This window comes from Phalacrocorax aristotelis, chromosome 15, assembly GCF_949628215.1.
Source record: "Phalacrocorax aristotelis chromosome 15, bGulAri2.1, whole genome shotgun sequence".
Classification (NCBI taxonomy): Eukaryota; Metazoa; Chordata; class Aves; order Suliformes; family Phalacrocoracidae; genus Phalacrocorax; species Phalacrocorax aristotelis.
Genome location: NC_134290.1, coordinates 4,222,883 through 4,247,535, shown reverse-complemented (window position 1 = coordinate 4,247,535; position 24,653 = coordinate 4,222,883). Strand labels below are relative to the sequence as shown.

Below are 24,653 nucleotides of genomic sequence, written 5' to 3'. Positions count from 1 at the left end.
GCTTCCAATTACCATTGCCTTGAATCTTGAGCTCTTAAGGCCGTTACTCTGTGTTAAATACCACCAAAACTATGCTCATTGGTTTAATCACGGGGGAATGCATTGCGCTGGTGGCACCTTGCAAGGCAAGTGGCAATGCTGTGGCTCGGAGGCAGGTAATTTTGCAGCCTCCACTCCAGTCCCTATGCCCTTGCTTGCAGCAAATTTGGGTGGAAGGGGCTGAAGGCCCTCCAACATGCTCCGAGCTGCTGCAAACCCTGACCAGGAGGCAGGGAAAGCAGCATCCCATGCTGCTGGGGGCAGGTGGGCTCCTGGGATGAGCAGAAATTGAGATTTATGGCTGCCGTTTGTGATGTTGCGAGAGCTGGAGTTGCCTGCTATGTGTTTTAGCATAGGAGCAAGGAGTAGTGTAGCTTTGGGGGGGCCTCAGCGTCAGTGAAATAGCCCCCCCAAAAGCTTTTACATGCCTTGCCCTGCAGCTGGCCAGTTCCCAAGTACCCTGGGCTGCAGGCTGGCTTTCCTTCCCCAGAAATCTCTCCACCAAGAGCAGGGTGCTCTGAGCTGGTTCCTTCCCCCTGCCCTGAAAAGCTGCAACAAGGAAGGGGGATGGTGCCTCCTCCTGATGACGGCTGACCCCCTGGCTTGTGGGGTGGCCACGGTGGCTGCTGAGCCTCCCCACATTGCACCCCCTCAGTGGGGGGAGAAGGGTGCAGTTCACAACCCACTGCGGGGGGCTTTAAGCTGCCCATGTCCGGGGGTGGGGTTTGGCTGTAGCCTGGGCACAGGGGGGAGCCTGAAGGCTGGCTGCCATTCTGGAGCAGAAGCCGAGCGGCTGGAGATGCCATGGGGGATTGCTTTGAAGAGCAGTTCAAGAGCAGTTTGCAAGTGCAGGGTGTCCTCCAAGTGCTCCTTCGAAGCTTTGATGTCTCTCCATCTGTCTCCCCCTCCTCTCCATCCCCTCTTCCCCTCTCTCCCTTCTTAATCCAGCAAGGTTAGTCCGGACAGAGTCAGTGCCCTGCGATATCAACAACCCCTTGCGGAAACCCCCCAGGTATTCAGACCTGCACGTCAGCCAGACGCTTCCCAAAACCAACAAACTCAACAAGGTGAGCTGTTCCCCCAGCCCTCAACACCCCCTTCATGCCCACCTCCTGCGTGCCCACCTCCTGCCAGAGGGGACCGACCTGCATTGCCAAAATACAGTGGCTTTTCCTGGTTCTTTTTGTGTGGCTGCTCTTCTTGCAGAAGAGGGTGTCAGATGCCACCTGAGTAGGGTCTCTTGAGCCACCCTGTTTGCCTTAGCTCTTGCAGTGGGGATGCTCCTTGCACAAAGTGGAGCAGCTTTCCCAGGGCACGTTCTTCCCCATAGCATGAATCCTGTTTGCTGGGTGGGAGCACAGCTTGGAGAGTAATTTCTAGAAGAAGGAATTTAAGAGCAAAAGGTGCTGTGCCCCAACATTGCTTATGGAGCAGGAGGGGACTGGTGGGTTGTCACCAGCATGGGGCATCTCCAAGCCCCTCAGCCGTCTGCCAGGACGAAGCCTTGCAGGTGGCTCCATAGGTCTCCAGGCACATCCGCAGCCATCATCCTGATTCATGTCTCTCAGTGCATGGCTAGGAGCCAATTAAAAAACATAATGCCATGGATCGGTGCTAATTTACCCAGCTAATTGTCGGGTAAAAAGTTGGCTGGATGGCTGAGCCCAGAGAATTGTGGTGAACGGAGCTAAATCCAGCTGGCGGCTGGTCACAAGCGGGGTTCCCCAGGGCTCAGTGTTGGGCCAGTCTTGTTTAATATCTTTATCAATGATCTGGATGAGGGGACTAAATGTGGCCCCAGTAAATCTGCGGATGACACCAAACTGGGTGGGAGTGTTGATCTGCTTGAGGGTAGGAAAGCTCGGCAGAGGGATCTGGATGGGCTGGATCGATGGGCTGAGGTCAGTTTAACAAGGCCAAGTGCCGGGTCCTGCCCTTGGGTCACACCAACCCCAGGCAACGCTCCAGGCCTGGGGCAGAGGGGCTGGGAAGTGCCCGGCGGAGAAGGCCCTGGGGGTGCTGGCTGACAGCCGGCTGGGCATGAGCCAGCAGTGCCCGGGTGGCCAAGGAGGCCACCAGCCCCCGGGCTTGTGTCAGCACTGGGGTGGCCAGCAGGAGCCGGGCAGGGATGGGGCCCCTGTGCTCGGCCCTGGGGAGGCCCCACCTCGAATGCTGGGCTCAGGTTTGGGCCCCTCGGGACAAGAAGGGCCTGGAGGGGCTGGAGCGTGTCCAGAGAAGGGCAGCGGGGCTGGGGCAGGGTCTGGAGCACAAGTGTGCTGGGGGGCGGCTGAGGGGGCTGGGGGGGTTTAGCCTGGAGAAGAGGGGGCTGAGGGGAGCCCTTCTCGCTCTCTGCAGCTGCCTGAGAGGGGCTGGAGCGAGGGGGGGGCTGGTCTCTGCTCCCAAGTCACCAGCGATGGGACGAGAGGGAACGGCCTCAAGCTGCGTCAGGGGAGGTTTAGACTGGATATTGGGAACAATGACTTTACTGCAAGAGTGGTCACGCACAGGCTGCCCAGAGAGGTGGGGGAGTCACCGTCCCTGAGTGCGTTCAAAAAACGTGCAGTCATGGCACTTGGGGACGTGGCTTAGGAGGCCTGGGGGTGTTGGGTTGGGGGTTGGACTTGATGATCTTAGAGGCCTTTTCCAACCTTCATGATTCTGTGATTCTAATTTAAGGAGCGGAGCAAGGGTGAGCTTGGTGTTGAGGTAGGGTGAGCCGCGCTGCGAACGGAACCCTTTGGGTTTCCCAGTGTGGGGTGCATCCGCTGAGGGGATTTCTTTTAAAAATAAAACTGGATCAGCACTTTCAAAATAGCCTGTGTCCCACCAGTGCTGCTCCATTGCGGCCTCTCAGTCTCCAGGTCTAAGCTGAATTTGGGGTGTTTTGATGTCTCTGCTACCACCTGAAACCTCTGTAAATAACAAATTTGTTGTAACAAATAAAACAAGCCCGGAATTTGACCTGACAGTGTGCCTGGCTTGCTTGCTTCTGCCCTGCATTAATAGCAATAAAACGGCAACGGGGTTATTTTTGATGACATTTAAAGCCTGTTGCATTCAGTGGAAAATTTCTTGCCAGCGGCCAGAGGTAGTGTAGGGGGAGGTATCTATCTGCAGGCTGGAAGTGCTCGAAGCGAGGGAAATCACAGGTCATCAAAACCCTGGCTTCCCAAAGCCCTGGCAGGACCCCCAGCTCCTCCTGGATCTCAGCATCTGCTGGGTCTCAGCAAAGGCTGTGTACCAGATGATGCTCTCTTGGATGCAGTTTTTAAACCTAAACCTCTTAGGAGATTCTTAGTGCAATGATCTGCTCTGTTGTTATTGTTATGGGGTGGTACAAATGCCTTTTTGAGGCTGGAGAACGATTACAACTATTCAAAAGAAAGAGAGATGTGTTTTTTCTTTCTAGTGCCCGTCCTTCCAGTGATTTGTTTTGTTTTATTAGAGGCACTGGGGAAGTGACTCACCTCACTGATAAACGCTTTGGGTGTGAAGGACATCAGCCCTGTTTCTCCTTCTGCCTCTGCTGTGCAGTCCTTTTCACCCTTCCTAGCCTTTCTCTAACCAGAGCATGATGATGCACAGTGTGTGTGTATGTGGATATATATATATATTTGGCTTTGACCTGAGGACTCCCATTCTGGTTAAAGTTTCCTCTAGAAATGTGCTTTAAGCAACAGGGGCTCCTTCTTACTTTGTTTCTAGAAGCATTTCTTTAGAAATACCCTGTTCTCTGCAAATACCATTGAAATCTTATTGTTAGTGGCCTTCAGTGTTGGTTTAAAAAATAGTTTACCTAGATAAGATTGTTGTGTTATGTCAGGATGGTCTCTATAAAATGTATGTGGGTTTTCTGGAAAGCCCAGCTCATTTAAAAATTAATCAATTTGGACAAAATTACCTGCTGGGGCAGGCTCATGCAGATTTTCTAACCTTGGAGGGATCTTGCCATGAGTGCATGTGTCTGGAGGTGGGAGTGATGAGTGCTGCTGAAGGTCAGACCCTGTTAAGTGTCTCCAAGTTGGGGAGCAAGGTCACGAGCAAGGTGGGAAATTCTGGCCTCAGTTTTCCTTGTCCAGGCAGGTTCTCATCCCTGTTTGCTCCCAGATGGCCTTTCCTTACCCATCGCAGTGTGTCCTGGAGAGGTACACTCGAAGCTGTTGTCCTTGCCTTGATTAGGAAGGGTCAATGATGGGCAGGGGATGTCTTGGGATGCGTTGGCTGATCCTTTCGAATCTGCCTCAGCTCAACCCCCTGCTCCAAGCAAGGCACAGATTTTGGCTCAAAGGAGGTCAGCAGAAGCTGCCCGATCCTTGCTTGTCTAAGGACTGAGCCCCAGGGATGCAGCCCTCGACTCCAGGCTTGATGGCCGTGACTTTGCAAAGCCAGCAGGATTTGGGGAGCCCTCAGCTGTGGGTGCATAGCATGGAGGGGGTGGGAGAGGAGCCCCGTTTCTGGTGTGAAATGGCCTTGGTGCAATCTGTGAACACAAATGGCTTTGAAAAAGGTGAGGCTGGGGCTCTGATTGTTTTCTAGGGCTTCTGGAAACAAGGGACTGCGATGACTTGTGTAGGTCTCACATGTCACCCGGGGTCCTCTGCACTGGAGCACCTTGGGGTGGCACTGATTGGCACTGCTCTCACTGGCTCCTCTCTTCTTCTCTCCTTCCCCGTGTTCCACAGGACCACATCCCGGTACCCTACCAGCCGGACTCCAGCAGCAACCCCTCCTCCACAACCTCCTCCACACCCTCCTCGCCGGCCCCACCACTGCCGCCCAGCGCGACGCCCCCGTCCCCCCTGCACCCCTCCCCGCAGTGCCCACGCCAGCAGAAGCAGTTCAACTTGCCAGGTATTGTGTTGGGTTCCCCATGGGCTCCCCACCTTCACATCTGCCCGGTGAGAGGGGCTCATACCCCGGGGTGTCCTCTGGGTAAGGATCTGCTCCATCTGCTTTCCTGCCTGGACTTACACTGGGATGGGGAAAAGTTGGAAGCAGAAATGAGCAACAAAGACGAGTTTAGGATAATTCAGGTTGGGAGGGAGCTTGGGAGTCTCCAGTGCAATCTCCTGCTAGAAGCAGGGTCAGAGCTCCAGGCTTGATCCAGTTAGGTCTTGAAAAGCTCCAAGGGTGGAGCCAGCGCAACCTCTGCTTGTACCCTGCTGCACTTGGGGCTACAAAAACCTTTCCAAGCATGACTTGTCTGTGGCGCGTGCCTGCTGCGTTGCCTGAACAGCAAACGGGAAACAAGGTCTTACCCCTCTACAAGGGTAACTTGGGTTGGCTTCACTGTGTCTTTGGGGTGATGGGTCGCCAACTGCCTTGTTGGTAGCATGTGTGGGATGATAGTGGAGAGTAGCTGATGCTGGGGGTGTCTGACGTAGCTTGTCCCACTGAGTCTTATCTGGGTACCTGGGACGCATCTGCTCCTGGCTGGCCCAGGGATGCTGACTCCTGTTTGGCCCGTGGCCTTGAGCCTCTTTGACAGGGCAGCATCCAGGAGGCTGGGGTCCCTCCTGCATCCCAAAACCCCCAGGGTTAATGAACTGGGCCAGGTAGGAAGGAGGGTCGTGACTGCTTCTCTGGAGGAACCATATAGCACCTTTGTTCTCTGCTGATCCTGCTGCACAGTGGTGATTCCTCCCTTCCACCTTGACAAGCCTTCAGCTAGAGAGGGGGAGGAGGAGGGCGGTGAGGGAGGATTTGACTGGCAGGATCCATCACCACAATAACAAACATTTCCAAAAACTGGAAAAAAATAAAAACTGAACAACACAGGTCCTCGTGTGCCTGGAGAGGCTACAGCTGTGCACAAGTCTTGCTCGCTGGAGTGGCACGAGGAAGACAGCAGAGGAGCTAGTAGGAAGCATTGGGCTTTGCAAGGATTGATGTGGCCCATCTGGTGAGGAGGGGCTTGGCTCCCGTTCCCCAGGTTGGGATTTCACCAGCTGCAGCCCTCAAGCCTCCAAGTGCTGGGAGGATAGTCCACGGTGTGGCTGCAAACCTGAGTACATGGCGTGGGTTTCCATGCCAGTACAACTGAGTTTGTGGAGGTCTAGCCAGAGCCAAAGGATCCTGATGTCTCAGCAGTGTGATAGCTGGGCTTGCAGTGATTAATGTCCCCAGACTGCTTCCTGGGCAAGCATGGACCCTGCCTGGGTCTGGGGGTACAGGACAGAGGGTCCAGCATTTGGTGACCTTGTCATGCATCACTTCTGGAGCAGAGACCTCCCTGCAGGTCTTTTTAGATGTGATTTCATTTAGTTTAAAGCAGAAACCACGGAAGTAACCCCCACAGTGGGCAGCAGCATCTTCTTATGGGGACCTGGACGTGCTGTTGCTGCTGCCACAGCTGAGCCAGTGCAGGGAGACCCTGGCACACCTGCTGGCCAGCAGGGTTTGAATGGGGCATGCTCAGACCCTGCCAGTTCAGAGGGGGTTGCTCCCTGCTTTAATGCCCGTGATGAGCAGAGCCCTGTGGCAAGTGGGAGCCAGTCAAGTGGGTAGACAAAGCAGGACTTACTGTGCTTTCATCTTCCTGTGCGGGAAGTTCTCCATGGTTCATCTCTTCAAGATGGTCATCTTGGGGATTAGGATTTGAGCTTGGAAGTTGCAACAAGGTGACCTTTTTCTGCCAGAATTACCTTCGAGCCTCCTTTGATCTTGGCTTAGGGGTGCTCAGGTCCCGCTGCAGAGCTGAGGTCGGTCTTCGGAGTCTCAAAGCTGGAGAGGATAAGCTGAGGGGCAGTCTTTGTGGTCTTGAAGCCCAAGGAGAAGGTGCCTTCTGAGCTGGTGCCAACCTCTGGTGGCCTCAGCAGCTCTGTCTTCCTTCATACCCATGACCTGCCTGCCTGCGTGAGTCAAATCAGGCCTTGGGTTTTGCCTGCTGGTGACAGGGAGCTGATGGAGGGTATCACCACTCAGAGCCCTTCTGCAGTGCTGGCTTTGGGCAGCAGCTCCTGCTGCTCCTGACAGCTGCCAGGTCCTTTCGGTGCACTGGGAGGGAGGCAGCCAGCCCAGGAAGGACGCGCATCTGAAGCATGGCAAAGATGCACAGTTAGATGGGCTGGACTGAGCAAAGATGGGCAGCAGCTGCAAACGCATCACTCAGTGTCTCTGCGATGCCGAGTGGTTCCCAAAGGCCGGTCAGAGGCCCAGCACTCAAACCCTGCAGGTTTTTGCTGGCAATCAGACATCCAAATCCCAGCAGCGACTTTGCAGATGACATCAGCACTCTCCAAATATTAATTACTGGTATAGAGCAGTAGCTGATGGTGGCAAAAATTAAGTTATAATCCAGCCAGTTTGTTAGAGGGCTGAGGTCCTAAATTTTTGGCCTGGGCACCCTACGTGCCGTCATGGGTGGCATCCTCTGGAGAGATGGAGGTGGGAGAGGTTGGGTCATATAGAGGGGGACCCGGATCTGGGGGTGGCGTTTCATGGTGCAGGACTGGGCACAGGTTGGAGTCTCTCCAGTGTCTGGCTCTGCAGGTTGGTGTTTAACCCCACTTTTATCTTCTTCCAGCTTCCCATTACTACAAGTACAAGCAGCAGTTCATTTTCCCAGGTAAGTCTCTTTGAAAGTCTCTCCTGAAATGCAGGGTCCTGAGATATTCCTCGGGGGGTGGGTGCATGTCTGGCTTTCTTAACCCCTGAATTTGTGAGGGGGCTTGTGCTGGAGTGGGATTTCTCCCCCAAACCAGTATATTGTCGCAGGACCATGCACTTCTAAGATGGTGCAGGGCTGGGTGGCCCTAAGTTATACCCAGCTATAGCTAAGGGGACAAAGGGAGGTTTTCAGTGGGGTTTAGTTCCCCTGGGTGTCCCCAGCACTGGAAGGGGCTCCTGGTGCCTCCCAGCCCACTCTCACTCCACTCTCTTCTCCCCAGATGTAGTCCCCGAGACGCCAACCCGAGCCCCGCAGGTGGTCCTCCACCCCGTCAACTCCAACCCCATGTGAGTGCCTCCCCTTCCTCCCAGCTGCCTTCACCTTCCCCTCCCCAGGCAGCACATCCTTTGCACCTTGCCTCCTCCAGGCACCCATGGGTGCCTCCCTGGCTTTGCAGGACCAGTTTGGGATGCAGGGATGCCTTTTGGGCAGTTTGGGGTGGATGGTCGTGGTAAACCCCCAGTGTTCCTGCTGCCCTAACCCAGCTCACGGCTCTGGCTCATGTCTCGGGGAGGAGAAAGGTCGAAAGGAGAGGGCAGGGAATTGATTTACAACCCCCAGAAAAAAAATCTAACTTTCAGTCTGAGGCAAAACCCACAAGATGCCAAAGCCCAAGCGATTAATCTTTTACTAAATTATAAGCAGAAAATCAGGGTCTTTGAGGTAGTTTTAATAAAGGCAGTTCTTGCAGCCCCAGCTGTAATATTTTTAAGTCCAATAAACTTTGCACTGAAATTAGTTTTGAAATGCAGTATCTAACTGATGTTAGGACTAGCTCTCCCTGGCAGGTTGCCTTCATCAAATCTGGCATTCATAGAAGCATTAAGGGTGGAAAAGTCCTCTAAGATCATCAGATTCAGCAAGGTCCTTGCGCCTGTGCTGCCCCTGCAGCGTCCTGCAGCCACGGTACAGTTCAGGGTTGCTTGCTCGTCCTTATTATAAATGAAGGATTTACCAAGCCAGGAGTTTAACAGATAGGGTCTCACTCTAGGCTGTGATACGGTTTGTGTCTGGTCCGCCCACGCTCTCCCAACAGCATTGGCAACTGCTGGGGGGTCCGGTGGATCTCGCCTCTGGAGGAGGTGATGGGAGAGACAGGGACCAAGCTGCTGTCCCCACCGGTGGCTGGTAGCTGGAAAATTAATGGCAAAGTGGTGAAGTCAAAGCCTTTTATTTTTTTCCCTTCCCTGCCTAAAGCAAGGTGTCTGGTGTAGGGCTGGCACCTAAAGCAAGGTATCGGGCATAGGTCTGGCAGGCTTTTGTGGGAAAATAGCTTTCCATATGCAAAATGTGCCATTCTCCTCTTGCTCCCCCCATTGAAAAATAACCAACGGGAGCTGCTGAGGTTACCCCAGGCTTTGCTGGGTTAAAAAGCAGACTCTGCTCCCTACAGTCAGATACTTGGGAGACAGGTTTTCGTGCCTGGATTAAAAATCAGGCAGAGGAGACTACTCCTCCTGCAAACTGCCCATGCATCGTGATGGATGGCAGAAGCTGTCTGCATCCACCTGGGTTTTCTATGCTGCTTAAAATATCAGGGTCGGCTCCTTTTTTGTATATGCACCTGTGCCTGCCCTGGGATTTATAGCTCTTTAGTGGCAATTGAATGGGATAAGAAGCACAGGACCACTGCGCCCAAGCGGCTTGGGGCGTGTTATGCCTCCCCTGTGATTCTTGCTGCCTTTGGGAGGGGATGCTGTTATTTATGTTATTAATGATGATGATAATACTTTATAATATATCTATATTGTGCTTGAAACCACCTGAGCTGCTCCAACTGATGTTCCCCATGGAATTTCCCTAATTCCCTGTTAACTGTTGGATGCAGCGAGACCCTGGTTGTGGACCTGGTGGTGGGAGATGCTGTGTAAGTGGAGAAGAAAAAGAGGAGCTCCTGACCCAGGGAGCTGGGAAAGTAGATAAATTTGGGTGCTTTTACTGCAGGGAGGGTCTTTGAAACCTCCACTTCTCAAAACTAATTGAAAAACCCATTTTCTTCTCTTCTGGCTGCTAATCACCCACGGTTGTTGCTTTGGCTGGTGTTTGTTGGGAAGGTAATTCTGATCTTAGAAACCACCTAAAAACGCCATGAACTCTTGCCCCACTGCTGCTTCGATACAGTCAAAAGCTGTGAGGGTTTAAATCTGTCCCTTACCCCAGGTTAGCCCAGGGTGACGCCTCCCAGGGCATGTGGTGATGGTGCATCCTCAGCACCATGTGCTTTGGGCAACGGAATGGAGACCTGGTTGTGTGCTCCCGCATCACCAAATCCATCCTGAAACCTCACATATCCAATATTAATTAATGCGATAATTAATATTGCTCATCCCTGCTATCCTCCCCCCACCCGTGTAAGCACCCAGGGCCGTTCTGGGGGATGGAGGCAGCCAGGGTGTGGGTGGGAAGGTGTTGCTCTCCCAAATGGCAGCAAGCCTGGTACTTCTCTTTCCCTGATCCCTTTAGTCCTGGTGCAGAACCATGCAGCGGGAAGCAGGACCCAATGCCTGCGCGTGCTCCCCACCTGTGTTTTTACCTGGTGGTAATTCAGCAATTCTTTTAACAGCCTGGAAGGAAACCCATTGCTTCAAATTGAAGTGGAGCCCACCTCGGAGGTGAGATGGCTGGGCTCGCTCCTCTGCTTAACGGGCCTTTATTTTATATACAACTTGGGGCACATTTCACAGGAACCAGATAAGTTTAGCATCTGTGCAGTGAAATTGCTGATAATTGAATTAATGGCCAGGCATGTTCTTGCCCAGCCATCCGTGTCCCCACCCCACGAAGAGGGACCCCAAAGGGCTTCGTGTCTGCCCTCAAGTTTATAATTCAATGAGCTTTTCTGAGATGCATTAAAAATGTGGTGGAGGGAAAGGGGTGAAGCATGAGGACAAAGATGCAGCTTTTAATGGGCATTGTAAATGCTGTAGAAAGCATATACAGAGCATCAAAAAAAGCTAGACCTGTCCCAGGGGGCTGGGGGCTGCAGACCCAGGGGTGCTGGGTTGGGAGCAGTCGGTATTAGCAGAACACAGCTTGACAGGGGTAGGATGAAACGCTGCTTTCAGGCAAATTAATTAAATGCCTCAGTGTGCCGCTCTCTTACATTTAACCCTGGGGTAAATAAAAGCCTCCCTGCAAAATCTGGGTTTCTGCTGGCTTTGTATAAAATGCAGCTGCCCAGTTGCCTTTAGAAGGTACCTGCCTGGTTTCTCTGGGTCTGAGGGAGCAGTAGGTGCGTTAGTGGGTTTTGTCCACATTATCTCCCTTGGTCATGGGTTTGGTTTTTTTTTTCTCCCTGTTTTATTGTGCTCACCTTTTTCCTGTCCACCAGAACGAGGAAGGTACTGAGGAGGCGCAGGAGTCTGAGGATGACTTTGAAGAGATGAACCTCTCACTCCTCTCTGCACGCAACTTCCCCCGTAAGGCCAGCCAGACCAGCATCTTTCTCCAGGAGTGGGACATCCCCTTCGAGCAGCTCGAGATTGGCGAGCTCATTGGCAAGGGCCGCTTTGGGCAGGTCTTTCACGGGCGCTGGCATGGGGAGGTGGCCATCCGCCTCATCGACATCGAGCGGGACAATGAGGACCAGCTGAAGGCCTTCAAGAGGGAGGTGATGGCGTACCGGCAGACCCGGCATGAGAATGTGGTGCTCTTCATGGGAGCTTGCATGAGCCCTCCCCACCTTGCCATCATCACCAGGTAAGCTCCAACACCTCGTGCTCAGCCGGAATAATTTTTGCTTTCCAAAACACCTTCCTGCCGTCAAATGCTACCAGGAGTCAAGAGTGGCTGTGCCTCCCTGCCCTAGCAAAGGGATGTTCTCCATCTGCTGTGATTTATACTGTAAGGCAGATGATAGTAAACTGATTTAAGTGAGTCCAGGCATATGCCTCTCCTGTAGAAGTGGAGCTTGAGGCAGGAATGGTTTGTTTTAACCAGCAGGGATGTAACCTGGTGGGATTGGCAGCTTCTGTTCTGGGTTGGGTTTTTTTTGTGTGGTGCCCTTGTCGGCCCCTGGTGATGGGGTCTGGACCCTGCTCAAGTGCTGCCACAGCACGGGAAGTCCTCTAATTGTGCAGAGCGGCTGGTCACATGCAGACACCAGGTTTGATGAATAACTTGGTGCTGTGAAAACAGCTCGGGTATCCGAAAGCTCAGCAGGATGTAAGTGTTAGGTCCAATGGTCCATGAAATGGCCAGAAGGGCAGCAGAGGTGGGAAAACTGGCCCTTGCAAGGAGAGCTGGTGCTCCATGAGACCAGAGCCTGACCATGGGGGTCTCCTCACTCCTGAGGATGTGGGAAACGTTGCAAGACAAGTCAAGGCATTCCCTCCCTTTCCCAAAGCTGTTGTCTCTATTACACCCAAAACTGGGTATGGGACTAATAAGAGTGAGTTTGGGATGGGCTTGAAGAGCTGCTGGCTGGGTGGCTGGTGATGCTCAGGGGCATTGCAGCAAGATACAGGAATGAGACTGCTGCAGGGGACTTCTCACAGCTGGTTGGGAAGAAAACTGGGATTTGGGGTCTCCCAAACCATCTCAAACACCTCCAGAGCTGCCTTAGTCTCAAGGAATTGCCATGTACCTGCCATCACCCACATGCCTGGTGGGAAATGCAACACTGAGCATCCTGGAGTACTCCTTGCATGGGTGGGCAATCACAACATCTCCACTGGCCTCGAGGCAGGGAGGTCTGCAGCCACTCCTGGAGCAGCTGTTGTCATGCGAAATACATTTATTTCTGAGTATTCAATTATTTTGCTCACCTCTATACTATATATTCAGCCACGGGGCTTGATATGGTGCTGCTTTGCATCCTGCCATGGGCTGCCTGCTCTTGGAGAAGTTTCCCCAAGTTGAGGTTGAATTTCCAGCCTCTTCCTGTGAGCATTTCAAAAAGCCTGCACTGAAATGGCGACACTTCTTACAACCATTAGCAATGAAATACTGCATCATCCTTTCCTAATGTCCCCTTGAAAGCGGCACCTCCCGGTCCCCTGGTCCCAGCTGGGGTGGCTCTGTGGGTGCTGGGGTGGGGGCTTTGCTCTGCTCCCCTCCTTCCTCAACAGGAACGGATTTCAATCCAGGTTTGTGGCTCCTCATGCCATCGCTTGCTCTGGTGGGTTCATGCACTGAATTTGGCTCAGGAGTTGCATCCTCTGGAGGCAGGGTGACCCCAAATGGGGGCTAGCTCTCCCCAGCTGGGGACTGGAAAAAATACGCTTTTTATTTTGGACCAAAAAATAGTCATCTGGAAAAATTTAGCAGCATTTCAGATCTCCATCTATTAGCTAGCTTTAGGCCAAAAGCTTTTTGAAAAGTGTGTAAACACATGTATTGATCGATGCATCAGAGACCCCGTCCATGTGTTACACCAGGCAGTGTTGCCGCTTCTACCCAGAGGAGAATGCAGCTTCTCCATCCTGCTCTGCTCTGCGATCCATTTGCAGCCTCTATTCACTCAGCTTTTCAATCCTATTCAGTATCAAAACCCGGGCAATATATTCTTTTTTTTAGCTGCAAAGTGTTTTTTCTATTCTAATGCCTCTTTATATAAAACCATAAAGGTGCCATTTTTGACAGCTTGACAAAATAAATATGTGCGCTGCAGTAGCTTGATGCATTAATATGAGGTCTGCGAAGCGTGCTGCTCACTTTGCTTTTCTCCCCAGCTGCACTTGGTCCCTTTTTTTAAGGTCAAAGCACAGCTTTATTGGATTGCCCTAAATATAACCTGTGCTCGCAACCTCTCCAAGCATTGCCTGCTCTTTGCCTACAACCGGCAACCTGCTTTTATCTGTATTCTTCGAAGGCTGAATCAACATCACAATAGATTTTTCAGTTGCAGCTGGAACCCTGTTTGGTTTTCTCCTGTTGGGACTTCTGGGGTGTGATCGGCTCGTGGCCAGTGTTGGTGGTGGGCTGGCCATGAGGATGCAGGAAAACCAAGGGGGATGCTGAAGGGGACTCAGCGCTCAGTCTCAGGGAATTTTTGGGAAGCCCAGAACTGCATGAGTGCATATCCCTTAGCCCTGAGGTCGTTTCCAGACACAATTTATTCCCCTTGGAGGCTTTCCGTGGGGCTATGTTCTGTTGGTGCTTCCCCAGGAGGCACCTTTGGGGCTCTCGGGGCAAAGCATCCCTTGCATTTCCCAGCGCGACAGCACAGGGATGCTCCCTTGCCCTTGTGCCTGCAGTCCTTGTCTGCTTTATCCTTGGCTCAACTTTCTTGTGGGGTTCTTGGGATGTCTCTTATCATCTCCTGTGGAGGAAAAGCCTTCTAGCCATGTGGAGATCTCCACCCCATGCATGTTTCCTTATCTGGCCCTGCTTCTTGGTCTTTCCTAAGGGATATGACAGCCCTGGGGACTCTTCTGCTGTGGCACAGTTGGGAGCTGCTGCTTGGGCATTGTAGGGAGTGAGTCTGGGAAGAGGACAGTGTGGCCTGAGCTGGACTGGGAATGGTCAAATATACTGGGAATGGTCCAGGATGTGGCACTGGGGGAGGAGGGAGGCTGGTAGCCTTATGCAGGGGAGAGCATCACTCCTCAAACAGGATTCTTCCGAAGGGACTCAAGTTCTCCCCATGGGTTTGTGGGAATAACTTTAAATCAGGCTTTGCTTGGAGCGGGGGAAATCAGTCCCAGCTGTCTGATGGGGCTAATTACAGAGACAAATACAGGATGTCTAAATTTCCTTGCCCGCTCCTCCCCACATGCATCCCTGGAGCCAAACTGGCTGGTGCAGAGGAGGCCCCTTTTCTCCTGGGTGCCCAGAGGTGATGGCTTGATGATGTTTTTTCCACCAAGACAAGATAAATTTCTTGTAGCTGTTAAAGAAATCTCCATTTTCCTGCTGGCATGCTGGAAGCAGCTCCCCATTCCGGGAAGGGGCTTTACCATGCAACGCTGCCTGGTGCTGCCGGAGACGAGTTATTTATAGATGGGTTTATTTTTACTTTTTCACATCCCTACATTTTCCTTCCTGCTTGCTTGTGATATTCAAGGATTGTCTCATTAGCAGAAAGAAATCTCTCCCTCCAAACACTGCGGCTCATGGGCAAAAGCTGGGAGGTGAAACTGAGGCAGTGGCTTGCTGATGGCGTGATGCTTTGGGTTAACGCTCTGATTTTCTCTGCATTAACCATTGGTCTGGCCAGATGATTGGGACCAGTACTGATTAATCTTCATCAATGACATAGGCAGTGGGATCCAGTGCACCCTCAGCACATTTGCAGATGACACCAGGCTGAGTGGTGCAGTTCACATGCCTGAGGGATGGGATGTCATCCAGCGGGAGCTGGACAGGCTGGAGAGGTGGGCCTATGAGAACCTCACGAGGTTCAACAAGGCCAAGGGCAGGGTTCTGCACCTGGGTTGGGGCAACCTGTGATATCACTACAGGCTGGGAGATGAAGGGATGGGGAGCAGCCCTGCAGAGAAGGACCTGGGGGTACTGGTGGGTGAAAAGCTGGACATGAGCCAACAATGCCCTCACAGCCCAGAAGTGAACCGTGCCCTGGGCTGCGTCCCCAGCAGTGCGGGCAGCAGGGTGAGAGAGGGGGTCCTGCCCCTCTGCCCCGCTCTGTGAGACCCCCCTGCAGCGCCGCCTCCAGCTCTGGGGCCCTCGGCACAGGAAGGACATGGAGCTGTTGGAGCGGGGCCAGAGGAGGCCACAAAATGCTCCGAGGGCTGGAGCCCCTTTGCTACGAGGCCAGGCTGGGAGAGCTGGGGTTGCTCAGCCTGGAGAAGAGAAGGCTGCGGGGAGACCTTATTGGGGCCTTTCAGTACTTAAAGGGGACTCATAAGAAAGATGGGAACAGACTTTTTAGTGGGGCCTGTTGTGACAGGACAAGGGGTCATGGTTTTAAACTGAAAGAGAGTAGATTCAGACTAGGTACAAAGAAGAAATTTTTTATTATGGTGAGGGTGGTGAAACACTGGCACAGGTTGCCCAGGGAGGTGGTAGATTCCTCATCCCTGGAAACATTCAAGTTCAGGTTGGACGGGGCTCTGAGCAACCTGATCTAGTTGGAGATGTCCCTGCTCACTGCAGGGGGGTTGGACTAGATGACCTTTAACAGTCCCTTCCAACCCAAACCATTCTATAAGTCTCTGGTTCTTGAGTTGTCTCTCAATGTGACTGTCTGGGCCAGAAAGGAAAGGAAGAAATTCAGCATCTTTTGGCAATAGGAGGTGGTGACTCCAAAGATCACTTCCATCAGAGCTGCTAATAGATTTTCTCTTGGGTAATGAGCAGTGGGGACAGTTAACATTCATCTTAATTAGTCTTGAGCAAAAGCAAATGTGAGCCTTGGTGCTTTGAGCGCTGCATAATGGATAGCATGAAACAGCATCAAAGTCCTCACCCCGGTGGAAATGAAAGGACTGAAAAAATGTCACTTATGCTGCATACAGGCAAATGACAAGTTGGTTTTGCTGGTGTTGAATGAGACAAAAACAGGCCTGGGTAAGCTCACGTCAGCTCCTCGGGGCTCCTGGTCCTGGCCCCCATTGGTGGCAGCATGGGGAGGGGACGTAAAGCCTCAGCCACCCAGGAGGTCCTTCAAAGGACAAAGTCTAACAGTTTTCAAATGCTATTGAAATGGCTCAAGCCACCCACGAAGGTAATGGATTGCAGAAACTACCAGGTTTTAGGATTCTGGGTGTTCCTTCTGGGGAAGAGAAAAAAAGGGGGGTTTCAATGCTTATTGATCCTTCCCAAGGCTCCTGGGTCTCAATGAGTCTGTAATGAAAGTGGGGGGGGGGATCGGCACATTGGGTGCAGCTTTCTGGGGGCACACCGATGGCTCTTGTTGGGTGGGAATATTGTTTGCAAGAAGGGAGCGAGGTTAGCAGTCTGAAAGGCAGGAGAGAGGAGGTTTGAGCTGGAGTTTGCCCATGCTTTGAGCTCCTGCTGACTTGCGTGGGGGATTTGATGCAGCTTTTCTAAGAAGATTACTTGGTGTTTAGTTAAAACCTCAAATGTGGTGCTAGAAGCCTGTTCAAAGACCCTGGGATTTGCACTCTGAGGTGTGTCTGGCCGGGTTTTGGCCTCTTTCTCATCATGGTGTGATGCCAGAATGACTCCAGATTTACAGGGTGCAACCAGGAGCCAACTTGATGGCTGCTGGCAGTCCCAGCTGGGGCTGCGTGGCCACGGTTTATGTCCCTGCTGTGATGCACTGGGAAGACTAAGGAGAACATTGAAGAACATTAGGAATTAAGCTTGACCATGGCAGGACTATATAAAGAGAATTAATTTGTCGAAGGTGCCTTTCAGCAGAGGAACTTGGAGTATTTCTGCCAGAGAGGGAGCATCTCCCAAACCCTTCCCTGGATCTGGTGGTTAGCGGTGGGAGCTGAGTGCTGGGGATGAAAACCAACCCAGGCCTTCTCCTTGTCTGAGATACCAAAGGTGAAAAGAGAGTTTGCTCTTTTTCCTCTATGGCAAAGCACACTGGATTTAATAACAGGGAATGCGGCACCTGCTACAAATTGATAGGGAAGGTGTGAGAGCGGGGGATTGTAGGAATATCTGAGATGCTACGGCTGTATCTTACAAGATAACTTTCTTGCACTGAGTGGGCTAAATGTTGGGGTTTATTTTGATTTAATAATCTATTTCTGTGCTGGCTTTTGGCAATGTCTAATGCTTGGCTCTGCTGCCAGGAGGGACAAGCCCAGCTCCTCTCAGGGGATCCTTTCCCATCCCCGGAGCCTGTTCCCTGCGGGCACAGGGGAGCTCTGGACAAAGCTCGGCTTTAAATGCTCAGGTCTTCCAAGCCTTTCCCCATGCCAAACCTCCTGACATTTACAGTGTCCCAGCTCAGCTGCGAAGGATCTGGGGCTTGTAAATCTTAATGCTTAGGGAGCTGGGGGCCAAGTGGATATTTAATGTGGTTTGAAGGATGGGAGTAAGTGGAGAAGGGTGTAAGCCTTTGCACTAAGACAAAGCACATTGGGGCTGCTTGGTTTTCCCCTGTGGGGGCTCTGTGGGGCCAGGACCAGCTGCACAAGCCTGTGCGTGCTGCTTGCAGACAGCCCGTTCTCCTCTCCATGGAGCAATGTTGGCTGTTTGGGCTTTAATGAACAACAAATTGACTTTTTCTCCTCACTGCAACCCAATGATCTCAAAATGCATCCATCAGCCTTCTTTCCTGCCCTGGAGAGTTAAGTAGGAGCTCTAAATCCTGCTCAACAGGAGAGAGACTGAGGCACAGAGCTGCCACATTGCTTTCCTCCATGCTGGGCTGGAGCCACACATCCCAGAGCTGGGCGTTTCTGAGAGGGTCTGGCCCTTCTCTCCCCACTCATGGGTGTATTCTGGGAGCAGAATCCATGAGGTCCTGCCTCCCCTAACCCTCCCCAGGTTCAAGCACCCGCTTTGGGAGCCAGATCATCACCTCCTGCCCTGCCTTTTGGTTGTTTTCCCTCCTCTTACTTTCTGCTGTGTTTCCCTTTTCCCAGCAGTTAAAGTAATGGAGCTCGTAGATCATATAATAAATAGGTATTGACTTCATGCCACAGGCTGGATCAGAATTGATTGACCCATGGGAATACACTCCTTTGCAATCAATAAAAGGCCATCAGGCTGGATAAATCTTGATAATGACAGACAACAGGAAAGTCGATATGTGTATTAATATATACATTAAGTGAGTATATAACTTCCACCAGGAGACATCGTTGCTTTTGGCAGCTTGCGGAGTGGGATGAGTTGGGGAAGAAACCAAAATACCCTGAGCAAAGAGAATGGCAAGGATGGGGAAAGGCAGTGGCTTGATCTTCTGCAAGGGTGTTTGATGTCAAAATAGCAGCTGGATGCTTTGGTGCTGGCCGTGCTTCTCTTACCCATTGTAGCATCAAATCCCTGCCAGCGGCTGTTTGTTAGCACCACTTTAACACACTCCTCTGGCAGGGGATACTCGAGGGGAAAGTTCTCCTTTGTATTTTAAAAGTGTTTCAAAATGCCATAATATTTCTGTTTTGGCCGTGACTTCTCAGGGAAAGTACTTAAGGCAGCGAGACTCAGCGCTGAAGCACTTTACTAGAGAGGAAGGAATTTAATCGGGTGTTTAAGGGAAAGCCTGTGATTAAGTGCCCTGCTGAGAGATGGTCCCACCAAGTCTTTCTGCTGGTGCCAGCTCTTCCCTTTGTTATTGAGTGACACCTCAGCATGAGTCCTTATTTTTTCTGAGCATCCTCAATGCCGGGGATCCTCTTTGGGGCCAGGGAGGGCTGTTTCCTGGGGCAGGTTGTGGGGGGATCCATGTGCTGGCACCCTCCTGCCTAGCCAAAGAGGAGGCTGCCAGGGAAATAGATCCCTCCTGTGACAGCATTATTAATTTTTTATTGATAATAATTATTATTGCTGTTCCAAAGTGGAGTTGAGTTCTAGTGAAGCAGCCATCTCCATCAAAATACTTGCTTCTTTCCTCTATTCAAGAGAAGGTATTTCTTAAAATGTCTTTTCCGTCCTGAAGATCAAAATAGCAGGAGAATCAGAGCACAGAGAATATATTAGGCTCCTTCAAAGGCAAGGAGAGGTCAAAGCACCTTTGCACATCTCTGTACACCCATCCAGCCCTCTCAGAGCTGATTATGAGCACACCCTTTCAAAAGGCAACGAGTGGCACCCGAAGCATCAAGTACTTTTGGATGACTTGTTTGCAACCAGGGCTTTAGATAAGCCGCTGGGGCCTGTGGCTGCTTTGCATTCACCTGTTTCTTGGCTCTTTCCCTGCAGCTGTAGAATAGCTCGTCTCCTCTGACACTGTCTCCTTCAAATAAAAATGCATGGAGTTTGCTTTTTCTAAATAACTTGTTTTTTTCCAACGCTGTGATGGAGTTGGAGCTACTTTTCAGGGAGGCTGATCCCCCCCCCCCTCCTCCTCCTCCTCCTCCTCCTCCTCCTCCTCCTCCTCCTCCTCCAGGCCTTGTGGTTTGGCTGCACTGGCTGTAGTTATCTCGTGTGCCAGCTGCTGGGAGGAAAATTTTGCTTCCTAAGTACTATCCATCAAAAGACAGCGCTTCCATCGGGCGGAGATAGCGAGTGCAGGACGATGGGAGCATCGTCTCTTCAGGGCTTTTCTATTCTCCCATGCTAATTTTGCTCTGCAGAGGCTCCTCTGTGCAAAGCAGGAGCTGGGTCGCTGAGAGCTCCAGGCTGGGGATGCAGGTTTTGCTATGGCCAAAAGTGTTGCTCGTGGCAAGTAACAAATTCCCTGCCTCCCCAGTGGGGTTGCTTTGGGACACTCGTGTAAGAGTTCAGTTTGGAGGTGGAGTTTGCTGGGAAAAGTACCGGGGTGCCCCTGAAGGGACCAGGCCCCGACGGATGCTGATGCTCGGCATCAGGTCTGTGGACTCCCGGTCCAGCATTTCATGGCACTGTGCTGCTGTGAAGCTTTCGGCTGCTGCTTTCCTCCCTGGTCATGGTCCAGTGAGGATGGATGGTGTTTGTCAGTGCCTGGGGAGGAAGGAAACCAGATGTTGCTTTGATGAAAGCAATGGGAGCAGAGGGGAAGGTGGCTTTCTGCTTGCCAGTGGGCACAGCAAAGAGGGGGGAAATGAAATAAAAGTTGTTGTGCTGGGGCTGAAACGTTTCCATGCTAGATCTCAGGGCGCTGGGTATGTGTGGCTCAGAGAAGAGCTGATTCACTTCACCAGGAAGTTTCAGGGGTGGTAAATCCCAGTGAAACCAGTCCTGAGCATCCCTTGGTGGGGCTGGATGATGCCACCTCTCTGCTTCGCTCACGCTGATGTAGCAGGGAGAGCGTGCGTCAAGGATGCAATATTTCATATTGATTTTGAGGAACATAAAGCCTAGGGATAAAAGTTAACCCAAACCTCTCCCTTTCCTGCTCTTCCAGCCTTGTTTAATTTTCCATTTTGTGAAACACGTTTGTGGCTGCCTAGTTTCAAAAGCACAATTGACAGACGTCAGTAAAAGAGAAAAACAAGCCAATATATGGAAAGAGCTTGAAAACTTCCCGAATAACTCAGGCACGTGCAGGTGTGTGCAGTACTCACTCCTCTCCCTGCCAAATAAGTCCCAGCTCAGCAGTTCTGGTTGCTGTGGCCGTATCTTTCTTAATATTCCCCAAAGATTTCTTCATTTGCATGAAATATGAAAAATCAGTAAACTGATGGGCAATGTGTAAGCATCTGGGCAGCCCCTCCTTTGCTCTGTCTTTCCTCAAGCACAGATGTAACCTGCTAGCAGACGTATTTTTATATTAAAGTACTTATTATTAATTCCCACTCTCTCCTTCTGCGTCTCCCCTGGGTGTATAGTGCTGGCTATCACCATGGTATCTTAGCTGGTTCCCCATAAATCAATATACTAGCAAGTAATGAGCTTCCTGGGGTCTGGCATTTATCACTTTGGGGTGTTCAAATGATCCTATTTAATTTAATGGGCATTTGTGTGGATGGTTGGGCAGGGGGAAGAAAAGCACAAAACACCGGTAAGTAATGGCATCGTGACCTGCGTGCAACTGCGGTATCATCAGCTCTGAATTTATCCCTGCTCCTGAGCAGAAGCCAGGCTCAGGTCTTCAACCCTATAGAGGTGATGGCCATCAATATTGCGGGAGTGGGGAAAAAGCCCCAATGGGTGGGGGATGAATGTGGCTGTTTTCCCATCAAATGGCAAAAATATCAAGAGGCAGTGCTCCAGCTCTTCCTCACTCATCCCTCCCAAATTGTTCCTCTGCAAGTCGCTTTGGCTTTGCTCCCGTTGCTGATGTCTTCAGCCCACGCTGGTGAAATGCAGAGTGTTTATAAAGCAATTTGGGATTTGGCTTGCTTGGCTGAACACTTCAAAAACTCATTTTGAATAGAGAGTTGCATCTGCAGCGGGATGGGGCCACGAGGCCAGGACTTTTGACAGGGCTGGTGGGGGGAAGGCTGTGAGCTGAGGTCATGCCATGGGTTGAGGTGCACTCCTGGATGCTGGGGACCCCGGGACAGACCTCTGCATCTCCCCAAGCTGCCCGTTGTGGCTGTCCCTGTTGCCCCTCGGCTCTGGCTGGGGTTTGGTCACCACAGGTTGCCAGGGCATGTGTCATCAACCTCCTTGCTCTGCCAGCGGGTGGGATGGAGAGGTTTAGGAGAAGATGACAAGTATTTGTTTATGAATACGTACTTCAGCGGTGAATAAGCTGAGATCTGTCTGAAGATGCAAATCGTCTGCCTTTGTTTCTGGTGTCAAGAGTAGGCGGTCTCTGGCCTTGTGATCTACAGCATCGCTCGCTCGCAGCCGGCTGGGTACCTCAATGCCACGGTTCAGCATAGACCTCTTGAAGTGGAAAGGCAGAAGATGATGTGCGTGCCCTGGGAGACGCGCTTTGTGCCTGCCGCTCCTGCCCGAATGGGGAACGATTGACAGCAGACGAGGAGCGAGAAGAAGCGAAATTGTTGAGCTCTGCCATGAAAAGGTTCTGCAGGTGGTGGCTGAATGGGCTCAGGTGCTGCATAATAGGTATCAACCAGGCTTTATCTCTGCGTTGGCAGCTCCTTATCCAGCAAGAAAACTAACAAATACCGGTGCGGCGGTTGCTAGTTGAATTCATTCGGAGGAGTTATTCATTGAGCGGAGGCGAGAGGCACTTGGGCTGCCTCAATGGCTCTACCAAGGTCTAAAGAGCAGTAGTGGCATGTCCCGTGCCCACACTGCTTCACCATGTGTTGGTACCACCACTCCGGGTCTGAGCAGTGGCTGCTCTCCTTGTGCTGGGGCTTGCGCTGGGTACATCTGCTGTCTTCTTTGATGAGGTCCCTCTGTAAATTAAGTGGAGAGATGGGAATCTCATCAGTGAAGGGCTGCAGGCTCTGTTCCTGGGGTTATTTCTGCAGTTCAGATAAGCAGAAATTTAAGGATTTTTCTCTAAACAACCCTTTTCCAGGAAAACAGCTGATCTTAACTCACTTTAGGGCTGAAATCAAACCCTATTCCAGTGCTAATCTATTCATTGCGTTTGCAGTGTCGATTCATGGCTAATACAGACTCCAGGCAACTTTCTGGAATGGTTTTCTCTGGGGAAAACAAGCATTTGCTGGGGAGCATGGAGGGCTGGGTGAACTCCCTCATGCACCGGCAGGACATGGGAGGTGGCAGAAATCCTGTTGCATCATGAAACTTAAAGCTTTACAGGGTTATTTAGCAAATTAGTGCAAAAAACTTCATACTGGAAAGGTGGTCTTTCATTATTTTGCACCCTTTAATTCCAGTTGCAGAAACCCAAGGTTTGTCTTTCTCACTTATTTCCAAGTGGCAGTTCGAGTGCTTGGATCCTAATCTTCAGACAAATTCATATTTCTCCATGACTGCAGCCAGACTATTGCAGAAGATAGGAAATGGCTGGTTTAGTTAGAGGAAGATGGTGTTTGTAATTGCGGGTACCTCGGGTTTGCAGTCCGGCTGGTGTGCTCAGGGGTGTGCTGAGACACCTGAGCAAGAAAAAGCATTACCTGGGAGGCGGTTGCATGGGTATGAAGATGCCCTAAACCCCCTGCCGTGGCTTGCTTGCATCCAGCAAGGCTATTTCCAACACAGCCTGCAAAAAAGTGCTCTAAAGGATGCTGTTGCCTTTCCAAAACATGTGAGATATAGGGTTGGTCCGGTTCCTTCTTGACCTGAAAATTGTTCTCTCTGCCCATGAAAGAACATGGAGCTTTTGGCTTAGGAGCAGGAGGGTGCTTTGTATATGTGAGATTCTAAAGAAGCAAGCAAGGTTTATTCCCAATAAGCGCTATCCCAATCCCACTCAGTTTAATCCCCCAAATAGCTCCTGAGAGGTCAGCTTCCCTTGCTTTCTGGATCACATTTGTTTGTACCCAGGTGATGGCCTTTGCCAGGGGACGTGCAGCAGTAATGGGGGAACGGCGATGACCCTGCAGTTCGGGGGGATTGCTATTGCTGTTTTCAATGTCCCCAAGGAAAACATGGCACAGCGTCTTGGGGGTTTTGCCTCATCGTACTGCTCTGAGCCAGTATCGGGGTAAAAAATAAAAGCAGGGCTTTACTGTGACATTACAATCCTGATTTCTTTGGATTTGCAAAGCGGGGGAAGTCACTGTGGGGCTGGGATGCTCACCCCTCCGCAAGGCTGCGCTGAGCATCGCTGCCCTTGGTGTGCCTCTTCTTCCTCGCCCAAGCTGGGGGTCCAAACTGTCCCCTCTCCCCATCTGAGCAACATGGTATGCAGGCACGCCCATGGTGGCTCGGTGTGATGCTCCTTAGCCCTTGTAATGAGGCACAGTTTGGGCTGATTATTTCCATCCAAAAAGGGTAAAACCCTTATCTCCCAGGGGACAAATCCAGACCGGTCTGTGCTGGCATCCCCGGAGCTGGAGGAGAGGGCAAAGGGGAAAGCCATGGAGCTGAGCAAGGCTGCAGCGGGGGGAGAGCAGAGGAATTAAAACCTGTAACTTTTTATTTGTTAACTAGAACAGGATCAAATTAACATCTGTGGTTGCCGAAGCCTCTTTAACGAGATGTATGTCAGGCGCTTTATTTCCTGGGCACAGGTATCCAGTCTCATCTTTCTAAAGTTGCCTGTAATGAACGTGGGTGGATATAGAAAAGCAAAAAAGCCCTTTTTTGTGGGCAGGAGTCGAGGCAGCATCCACCCACGTACTCCATTATGATATTCAAATGTCAATATATTTTTAATTGGTTTATATCCCCCCCCTCCCCCTCCAGCTGCCTTTGGTAATTAAGGCTCTGTAAATAGATTTTACTGTAATTGGTACGAGAAGGAAAATTGGAGGACATTGTACAGTGCATTGGGGTTTGTTTTTTTTTTTCCTCCCCGTCTTTCCTCTTTTGACTCATATTACATCTGTGAGTATTGTATCCTCTGAGGGAAGAGGCGGGGAGCCGCGGCCAGTTTTGCACAAAAAGTCTGAAGCAAGAGGACCAGGTGGTTTGTTTGTGGCTG

General features: G+C 51.4%; 1 protein-coding gene across 1 annotated transcript in view; it reads left to right on the top strand.

The window, feature by feature from the left end:
- Nucleotides 1-24,653, top strand: part of KSR2 (kinase suppressor of ras 2) — an 83,441-nt gene that overhangs the window by 46,187 nt on the left and 12,601 nt on the right. The window contains exons 10-15 of the mRNA XM_075110729.1: nt 988-1,106; nt 4,722-4,890; nt 7,565-7,606; nt 7,929-7,995; nt 10,272-10,320; nt 11,040-11,407. Of these exons, the coding sequence (XP_074966830.1) occupies nt 988-1,106; nt 4,722-4,890; nt 7,565-7,606; nt 7,929-7,995; nt 10,272-10,320; nt 11,040-11,407 (814 nt within the window). The remainder of the gene's footprint in view (nt 1-987; nt 1,107-4,721; nt 4,891-7,564; nt 7,607-7,928; nt 7,996-10,271; nt 10,321-11,039; nt 11,408-24,653) is intronic.